The sequence below is a fragment of the Ciona robusta genome, unplaced genomic scaffold (genome assembly GCF_009617815.1).
Source record: "Ciona robusta unplaced genomic scaffold, ASM961781v2 AP042737.1".
Classification (NCBI taxonomy): domain Eukaryota; kingdom Metazoa; phylum Chordata; class Ascidiacea; order Phlebobranchia; family Cionidae; genus Ciona; species Ciona robusta.
This window is the reverse complement of record NW_028323116.1, coordinates 590,763-601,187: the sequence shown is the minus strand read 5'-3', so window position 1 is coordinate 601,187 and position 10,425 is coordinate 590,763. Positions and strand designations below refer to the sequence as shown.

The 10,425-nt window shown below is 41.0% G+C and overlaps 1 protein-coding gene across 2 annotated transcripts; it reads right to left on the bottom strand.

Annotated features, from left to right (window-relative positions):
* Positions 1-1,530: 1,530 nt before the first annotated feature.
* On the bottom strand, positions 1,531-9,784 carry LOC149724307 (uncharacterized). Of its 2 annotated transcripts, none has more exons than XM_089893246.1 (11): positions 9,035-9,784; positions 8,781-8,851; positions 8,272-8,396; positions 7,897-8,012; positions 7,373-7,439; positions 7,187-7,309; positions 6,705-6,801; positions 5,780-6,218; positions 5,043-5,218; positions 2,254-4,447; positions 1,531-1,949 (listed from the first exon to the last, which is right to left on the bottom strand). In XM_089893246.1, the coding sequence occupies exons 1-11, from the start codon at positions 9,465-9,467 to the stop codon at positions 1,882-1,884; spliced, it is 3,909 nt and encodes a 1,302-aa protein (XP_089749372.1). In that variant the 5' UTR covers positions 9,468-9,784; the 3' UTR covers positions 1,531-1,881. The 2 variants fall into 2 exon arrangements, with proteins under 2 accessions (XP_089749372.1, XP_089749373.1); XM_089893247.1 differs by having other exon boundaries at positions 7,373-7,442; positions 7,903-8,012; positions 9,035-9,783.
* Between the last annotated feature and the right edge of the window lie 641 nt (positions 9,785-10,425).

Sequence of the window (10,425 nt, the reverse complement as noted above, 5' to 3'; positions counted from 1 at the left end):
GACGGTAGTGCACTGCGCAATTCTTTAACGTCACATGGCGGTTAGTGTTAGATTATTTATCAATCGCTAGTTGTCGGTAGGGAACTGCGCAATCTTTAACGTCACACTGCGATTAATATTACAATATTTTATAACCGCTAGATGACGGCAGTGTGCTGCGCAAGTTTTTAACATTACACTGCGAAAAATTGTACTAACTTTTATAACCGCTAGAGGGGGGTAGTGCAGTGCACAAATATTTGAAGTCATACTGCGGTTATTTTTAGAATATTTTACCGCCAACTAGCGGTTAGAAAATGATCAAAAGTTAACCATAGGGTGACATTAAAATTTGCGCAGTTTCCTACCGCCGTCTAGCTGCTAAAAAATATTCTAAAAATAACCGCAGTATAACCTCAAAGATTTGCGCAGTGCTCTACAGTCTTGCAATTAGAAAATAGTTTTAAATGTGTGAAGTTATAGATTTGACTACCACCATCTAGCGTTAAGAATTGCGAAGTGCACTACCGCCATCTATCGGTTATAGAATATTCTAAAATTAATCGCAGTGTGACGTTAAAGAGTTGTTTAAAAAAAATAATTATTTATATCCTCGTAGGTGGGAACTTGAGTGACTTATCCATGGTTGCCACTCCCATGCCCACAGTCGAGTTGCTGAAGCTATTGCAGTGTGTGGATAAGCAGACATGACTTTTGGTTGGTTTGGTCATTTATTTTCCCGTGGGTGGAAACTTGAGTGACTGGTCCATAGTTGTTGAATAACTTGGCGTTTATAGAGAGTTTATTTTATTTACTGCGAGAAAATCACAAAGTGTTGGAAATTGTCATTACGTAAAAAGGGTTGAAGAAATGTTATTCACGAAATGAGTGAGATTATGCATAGGTTAGAACAGCATCTTCAAAAGAGCTCGGGAAAGAAAACTTTTTGGGAAGTTTTGATGAGTGTTAAAAGATTTAAACCGGCAAAATAAACAAACTTAAGATAGTTGAAAAAAAACTTGATTTTACAATTTTATTTTAAAATAAATTTCATCAAATTTTTAAAATATCACACGTTACTGTAATGAAAGCTGGTAAGTAAAATAAATACAGATATTTTTTTTGTTTATTGTAAATGGTAATTTCTTTAATTTTGTTTTCTATGATGAACAGATATAGAAGTGTGTAACAGAATACGTTAAAAGCCGAATACGTTTCCAACGGAATCTAAAAAAGTGACTGTTGGATTCAAAACTACGAGCAAAATTCAAACGAATAAATAAGTTGTTATATTTTTGTGCATGTTCTGTTTAATAGAATTTTGGACGGAAAGATAAAATGTCGTGACCACAATGGTTTTCGTATTTTTTGGAAGCAAAAATAAATGAGTATAATAATAATATAGAATCAGGCGTGCAGATATTTTTTGTTCGTTGTTTTTACACCGAGGCGAACTACGCTGTAGTGTAAACGCCGCTTAAAAGAACAAACACAGAAATATCTACGCTGACCTGCGCTAAACAACGCTGGCTGTAGATATTTCTTTGTTCGTTCTTTTTACACTGATGCGAGCTACACTGTAGTGTAAACGCCGCTTAAAAGAACCAACGAAGAAATAGCTACGCTGACCTGCGCTGAACAACGCTGGGTGTAGATATTTCTTTGATTGTTTTTTTTACATCGAGGCGAGCTACGCTGTAGTGTAAACGCCGCTTAAAAGAACAAACAAACAAATATCTGAACAACCAAGTTTTTATATAAAACAAGTGATTTAGGAACATAAAACATGATTTTTAAGAAAAAAAATTCACTGCTTTTAACAATCTCGGCTGCAGTACAATGACCTCATATAACGTCACACTAAGAACAACGTCGTATGACGTCACGATGAGATCTGTGACGTCACACAGATACCAACCATGTTTCGTCTGGATTAAGGCCAAGAGATTCCATTGCTTCTATCACGTGATCTGCGAGTGTAACTTGTTTTATCTATGTGTGGCGGGAAAACGACAGTCGTACTATATTGTAAAACCACAGAAAGATATTCCTTTCAGTAACCCTATCCTGTACCATTGCTAATATAGATACTGTGTGGCAAGATCTCATATTTTCTAAAAACTCACATTTTGTATTTTTTAAGTAACAACGTTTTTTTAGAGTCGCGGGTATATATTTCTATAAATATTCTTTGTTTATTACCAAATGGATTGAGAACATAACATAAAAACATCCTGTATTAGCTCACCCCTACTTCTATAACTCTCAACTTACTTTCATTATTTTCTACAGGTGACGTCACTGGCACTTGTTCTCTTCTTTGGGGAAACACCTTGATATCAAAATCTTCAATTTTCTCCAAGTTTTCGTCGCTTTTCCGCGACTTATTGTTCATTTTTTCCACGTCATAACCGATCGCTCGTGCCACTCTGTTAAGTCTTTCTTCGTTAATTTTTCGTCTCGTGACGTCGCTATTCTGATTCGTGACGTCACGCCGGTCGGTAGCAGTTTGGCGCTTCAATTCGCCCCTTCGTGTGACGTCATTACGACTAACGTCACTTCGACTGACGTCAGAGGCACTATCAGTCGCGCTGTTGTATAACTGCATTATGATGTCAAGCTCTGCTGACGTCAGAGGTGCGCTGTGTGACGCAATCGGTACAGGTGATTCCCCCATTCGCGGACCAGGGCCTTGGGAACGATCGGAATTTCCAAAATCTTTCAAAGTTTGTTCCGAAGTTGCACGAACATTTCCGAAATCTCCCGAATCTAGTTCTTCGCTTTCTGTAGTTTCGTCGCTGTAGTTTCGCCCATGCCCGACTGGCATACGGTCATAGATGCTATTTGCGTAGCTTGCCACTATCCCGGCCTGCCCTATTTCTTTCCGTGGGGTCGGCGGAGAATCCGCATCAGCAAAAAGGTCATCCGGAATCTTGTACTCTGTCGGAGTCAGAGAAGGGACCTCCAACCTTTCAAGATCATTAATTCCAGAAGAAGAGTCGGAAAAATCAACCTCCGCTATTGTGGAAGCCGCGCCGGACTCGCTGTCACGTGACAAAGTGCTGACGTCATCACTGCTGTTCGAAAGTTCGATGACGTCATCGTGACGTATATCGCGCACCATGTACTGGTTTAACTTGTCTTCTAACATAGAGTTGGTGACGCTAATAGCGCACGCCTCTGATGAAGTCTTATCTAGGGATGTTACGGTAGTGATACTGGTATCGTTGGAGACGACGCTCTCTTCCGCGCGTCTTCCGGAGGATCCCGGAGAACCCTTGGACTTGTTCTTCCTCGCTTGATCCAAATCATCTCTGCTGAGTCCAAGGATGCGAGCGGCTCTCTCCTGAAGCGTCTCCTTCTTCTTTTCCGGAGCAGGAAACTGAAAGACTTCCTGAGATTTGCGGAGGTTTTGCTTCAAAACTTCTTCACTTTTCGCTCTTTGTAAAAACGGCTGAATGTCCGGAGTATCTTGGCCTCGAAACGGGTTTACCCCAGGAGACGGAAGACCGCTCCTAATCCCTGCATCCCGAAGGTCTGACTGCGATATAGATCCAATAGTTGCTCTTCTATCGAACCCAGTAAAACTTCCCTGAGATGAGGTCCTCCGCTTCATTCTCCTCTTCATGTTGATGGAGTCGCGACTATCGATCCGGAGGAGCCGGGAACCGAGTCCGGAGCTTCCGTACCTCTCATCCGGCTCTTCATCCTCCGACGAGGAAGACTCGCAATATTGACTTACAAGCGATTCCACTCTCGCGCGTAAACTGCTTGCAGAAACGTCATTTCCCGTTGTCGCTATGACGTCATTTCCCTGTGAAGCTGTGACGCCACTACCTGTTTCTTTGACGTCATTTCGCGATCTAGCTATGACGTTATTTCTTGCTGGAATTATGACATCGTTTAGTTCTGAAGGGTTGACGTCATTCCTTGTCTTTACGTCATTAAATCGCGTACTTACGCGGTTCGGAGCGTTTCGAGAAATTGATGGGAATAATCGACCTTCGTTCAAGTCGTCCACAGATGTCGTGATTTCAACTTTGCGGTGCTGGGGTGGGCTTGGTTTAGGAGCTTTTCCGGTGCTCTCTTTAGCTCCTCTTGTGGGTAAAGAGTAAAACCCAGGATTGTTGGGTGGTTGCTCTCTTGTTTCAGAACTTATTTGACTGCTATTATTTAAGAGTTGCGTTCTTGATTTAGCTAAATTTTCTGATTGTTTTTTGTCGACGTGCTCAAAAGGTTGATTTGTACCCGCATGGTGTCTCCCTTGGTCTAAGTTCCGTGGCAATTGTGACGTCATATCCTGGGTCGTTTTATGGGGGTGTGGTGAGATATGAGCGGTGGGGGTGGCTTTGGGTGTTTCTTTGACAATTTTTGGGGCCGTTGTGGGGTGAACTGATCTCACGGCTGGTGGGGAACCTGTGAATCCATACCACACCCCTTCTTCTTGAATGTCAGTTTGTTTCGGGATCTACACAGTTAGAATGAGAAAGTTATGTTATGAAGTTATGTATAAAGAAATGCCTCGTGATTGCTTACAAGTCACCTCATATACGTAACTTGTTTGACCCCGCGTGGCCCGAAAACAGCAGTAGTTATAACACGGGTGTTCTGTTTCATACACCCCGTGCCCGCTTACAAGTTACCACGTATGTACCTTATTTACCCTCTCATGGCGGGGCAACGGCAGTCGTTGTAACATAGGTGTTCTGTTTCATACACCTTGTGCCCGCTTACGAGTTACAACGTATGTAACTTTAGGGGTGAATGACGCTGTTTTATGTGACCTTATGCACATTTTCGTTAAAATACATTAAATATTGATAATGTAGTTTTAAAAACACATTAATATTTTATATGAAGTCAACTTTAAACTAATGTGTTGGTAATTTCATAAGACAAAGACGTGTGTGAAAATTTAAGTTAAGGATGTAACTATGTAGTTACAATAGAGTTGTTCTATATAGTATATATGCATATGTGGGATCCTCAAAAACTATAACGGCGCAAAAATAGAATAACTTTTTAGTAAAAAATCGTTATGGCTGCTCACGCCAAATAAGTACCTCGATTTTAGATGGGATTTTTCGTGGTTCAGATTTCTGGGTTTTCCCCTGCAGGACCGGGGCTTCGTGCTTGGTTCGAGTCAAGCAAAATACTTTTCCCTGATTGGTTAAAAACGAAGTCGCGACGATTGACTCGCTCTCGCATAACGTCATGATTGGAGCATTGTTGTTGCGGTCTAAAACAAGAAATGAGTTCAGTTTTTATATATATAGAACGGTGGGGTAAGATGGGTACGGTTGGCTTTTTATAAATAATAAGTTTTGTGTTCATTAAGTCTGAAAGGACTTTTTGGCAATTGTTTGTGAACTTTTAGGACTGATTTTTGTTTGCCATACGAATGTCCTTCCCAATGACTCATACGCCCACAATGGTAGCAGCGTCGAGCCTCGATCCCGTAACTACGGGGTAAAAGGCACCAGTAGGTCACCGCGCCAAACTATTTTCATACTGCCAGAACAACATTTGCAATAAACCTAGATCATGTTACCTACGTACTATGGTTGGAAAAATGAAAAAATCACGTTGGAATTTATATATGCGGCGCGGTGGGGGAAGATGGGACACTTTTCATTTTATTGTCTAATTCCAGTTGGTAGTAAACAAAGAATCAAAGAATTATAAAACCGTATTCTCACGACTCCCATAGACCGTGTTATTTGTTAAAACACGATCAGGATGTTTGGATATTATTTTCTAAAATTTTCTGTCTCTCCCCCCCCCTGCTATAACAAAATACCTGAAGGTAATGTCGTTTCTGCATTTGTTTCTGTTTTTGCAACGTCATTCTGTTCCATTTCTGTCGAGTCAGGGTTTTCGGTTTTCTTCTCCGGTGTCACGTGATCGATATAAACCTCTCGCTCAGAAATTGGTTGAAACAATAAAACCCCTTGTGACGTCACAGAGGATTCGATTGGTGACGTCGCTTCTTCCATTATGATGTCATTACACGACGACTCGCTCTCGGAGGAACTCGATGATGACGTCATATCTTCTACGTCATCATCGTCGAAAGTTTGGGGAACTGTGATTGGATGAGCGACTGTAACGTCATCAACATAAATTTCTTGGTTTGCTTTGTAATCCTCATGTGCCAACAATTTACGAGTTGGTTCGATGTCGTTAAAATACTGTCCGCTAGACGGTGTCAGTAAGCTAGGTGCGGACTTGTCCATTGACTGAAAAAAACATAAATTAAATTTTACCAAATAAACAAACAGTAATGAAGATATTATTAAATAAAAAAAAAAATAATAATAAGTAAAAAAGACAGTCATCAAACTGTTGGTAATTGTTTCAAACACTATCAGGATATTTGGATATAGTAGAATGGGACACCTTTTCATAATATTTTCTCGTCCCGCGTTGTAGTAAACAAAAAACATTCAAAGAAATATAAAACCGTATCCTCACAACTCTAATAGAGCGTTATTATTTGTTTAAAACACGATCAGGATATTTGGATATTATGTGCTGAAGGTGTCCCATCTTCCCCCACACCACTATAGGTGTTAAAGGTGTTCAATAATCCGCCACCTTTACTACTTTATGTTGTATAGGTTAAACAGTAACTGGTTAACTGGTTACCAGAAAAACTTAAGTTCACGATTATAAAACACATGAAGTTCCGCAATTAAATTAAACAATAGTTGTATGAAACGTACACGACTTCTCTTCTTTTTATGTTGTTTGGTCTCGTGACCACTTCTCGTCCAATCAGCTTCCATTTCTTCAAGAGCGTTGTAGGATTTGCTTCGATGTCTGGAAAAGTGTTAGGAGTTAAAGGACATATTTTCATAAAGAACATGGTCAAAAAGGGGAACAATAACAATTTAAGCAGAATTGGAATTAGTTTGGCCATTTATATTCTCGTGGGTGGGAACTTGAGTGACTTATATATGGTTGTCACTCCCATGCCCACAGTCGATTTGCTGAAGCTGTTGCAGTGTGAGGATAAGCACACTGACTTTGGTTGGTTTGGTCATTTATGTCCTCGTGGGTGGGAACCTGAGTGACTTATCCATGGTTGCCACTCCCATGCCCACATTCGAGTTGCTGAAGCTGTTGCAGTGTGTGAAAATACATGCCCATATTTTACTAATGACAACATTTTTACCCATATTTTAATAAATAGAATATAGGTCACCTTCTGCTGTTGAATTTCTGTCGTGGATTCCCGCCGTATCCAACATCTTCAAGATACTGAAGATCCACCATGTATGGGTAAGGTAGGGGGAGATATCCTGGTACACCATGTGCTGCGTAAGAGCTAAAAAAACATTTTTTTTTATAAAAAAAACAAACATATAAAACATATAAATAGCTCACTTACTCGTACATTGGGGAATACCCGGGGTAAACACCTAAAGGGGCTCCGTCGGGGCGATGTAGGAATTGAACTGAAATGAAAATGAACGTTGTTAAAAAGTAAATAAATCGATAACGCCAATAAATTTAATTTATGAGACGTATGTAACTTATTTTTCCTCGAATGGCGGGGCAACGAGTTGTTATAACACGGTTGTTCTGTTTCATACACCTCGTGCCCGCTTACGATTTACCACGTATTTAACATTTTGGTTTACTGGGTTTTCTGTATGGCTAACATTTTTGAATAATTAGTGACCACTGGGTTTGGAATTAAAAGTGTGTGAACCATAATTCGTAATAATAAACGTGAATATTTAAAAAAACTTGGCATTTTAAATAATTGTGACAGTAAAAAAAGCGAGACCGTTGAAAAATGCGTGGCTGAATAATAGTTACTGTTAAGAAAACGTGGCCGTTGATAAAAAGCTTCGTAGTTTAAAATAAGCATTACAGTTAAAATAAACGCGGCTGTTAACCCCATATAACCTTGGGGTTGAAATCTTCCCACAGGGTAGCCGAGTCCGTCAACCAATTCATGTGACCCCGGAATGACCCCTGTCATGTCACGTGGTAAGGATCCGTAGAAGTTTCCGGGGTTGGATCTGAATATAAATATTTTGTAACTCGACAGTTGAAACGAAGTTAATAAATACACCATGTGTGTCTGGTGTATAAGAAGACACCCATGTTATAACTCGACAGTGAGCATGAGGTGTATGAATACACCATGTGTGCCTGGTGTATAAGAAGACACCCGTGTTATAACTCGACAGTGAGCATGAGGTGTATGAATACACCATGTGTGTCTGATGTTTAGGAAGACACCCATGTTATAACTCGACAGTGAGCATAACAACTCACCCATATTGAGGCTGAGGTGGGAAGTTGTTTGCAGAATTAAGCCAATCGCCGACACGAGAATTTTGAATGGTTGTGAAATTGGGTTCGCTTCTCTGCGAATTTGTTTCTTTTTCTTTTTTCTTCTTCTGCAAAATAAATAAAAGACATCTTTTCTTTTCATTTTCTTGTCCCATTTGGTAGTTAACAAAGAACATTTAAAATATTCTAAAGCCGTATCCTCACAACTCCCGCATACCGTTATTAATTGTTTGAAACAAGATCAGAACATTTGGATATTATATGCTAAAGGTGCCCAATCTTTCCCCATACTGATGTATTTTTTATCCCGATCTGTATCAGATATATTTTAAGAAAACTAGTTTATTGCTGCTTGACGTTTAAGTTTACTTTAATAACATAAATAATTGGAAAATTTGTAAAAAAATATGATTTAGGAAATTAATATATTTTTTAAAATGTATTGATACTTTTTTTTTAAATTTTGGGGGGTGTTAATCATATTAACTCACTTTACGATTGCCCTCTTTCCCCACCTTGCGGCTAGAAGATTTGCCACTTCGTTGTTTTCTTTCCCGTTTACCTGCGTGCAAATCAGTGGTCACTAATGGTTGTCTAAATTGTCGAACAAACATTTTTTTTACAAAGTTGGATAAATGGTATTTTGTAAGCTTGCACGAGCTGAATGAAACAGAACACCTGTGTTATAACGACTGCCGATTTCCTATTACGCGAGAACAAATAAGTTACATTCATTCATTCTTACCTTCTTGTTTGTTTTTTTTTTTTAATTCCTTATGATCGGAACTGGTGCTTCCCCTTGATGACGTACGTCGATGACGTGATCGTCGTTTCGTGACGTCATCCCTACTTTTGTCACGGTGACGTCGTTTATCACGTTCTGAAGTTTTGTCATGATCGTTTTTCCGGCGTTCTTTTCTTTCCTTTTCTAAACTAGACTCCTGACGATCAGAATTTTGTTTCTTTCGCTCGTTATCGCCATGATGCGGTTTTTCCTGGCGTTCCTTTCTTCTATCGTGGTGACGCACTTCTTCGTTAGTTCGTTTTCGCTCTCTAGCATCGTCTACCGGCTTTCGAACGTCTTCTAACTGCAGGGCGTTTTTGTACGCGTCTTGGGTAATTCCTTGGTGCACACGCGGCTCTTGTGGCCGAAACGATTTGCTCTCTTCCGCTCCCATGCGGTTAAACTTCACGCAGGGATTTTCCTTTACACAACGGCATTTGGCAATTTATACAAAGTCTAACTTACTGTCTGAAATGTAAGAAAAAAATATTATATGATTAAACCTCACTGTGGTGACTACGTTTCAGTGTGTGTCTCGTAACTAGAGGCTGCCAGGTTCAAGGCTCACTGTGGTGGCTACGATTCAGTGTGTGCCTCGTAACCGGAGGCTCCCAGGTTCAAGGCTCACTGTGGTGGCTACGATTCTGTGTGTGTCTCGTAACTGGAGGCTTCCAGGTTCAAGGCTCACTGTGGTGGCTACGATTCAGTGTGTGCCTCGTAACTGGAGGCTCCCAGGTTCCAGGCTCACTGTGGTGGCTACGATTCAGTGTGTGTCTCGTAACTGGAGAGTTTCACGGCTCACTGTGGTGGCTACGATTCAGTGTGTGCCTCGTAACTGGGGGCTCCCAGGTTCAAGGCTCACTGTGGTGGCTACGATTCAGTGTGTGTCTCGTAACTGGAGGCTCCAAGTTTCACGGCTCACTGTGGTGGCTACGATTCAGTGTGTGCCTCGTAACTGGAGGCTCCCAGGTTCAAGGCTCACTGTGGTGGCTACGATTCAGTGTGTGTCTCGTAACTGGAGGCTTCCAGGTTCAAGGCTCACTGTGGTTACTACGATTAAGTGTGTGCCTCGTAACTGAAGGCACCCAGGTTCAAGGCTCATTGTGGTGGCTACGATTCAATGTGTGCCTCGTAACTGGAGGCTCCCAGGTTCAAGGCTCACTGTGGTGGCTACGATTCAGTGTGTGTCTCGTAACTGGAGCCTCCAAGTTTCACGGCTCACTGTGGTGGCTACGATTCAGTGTGTGCCTCGTAACTGGGGGCTCCCAGGTTCAAGGCTCACTGTGGTGGCTACGATTCAGTGTGAGTCTCGTAACTGGAGGCTCCAAGTTTCACGGCTCACTGTGGTGGCT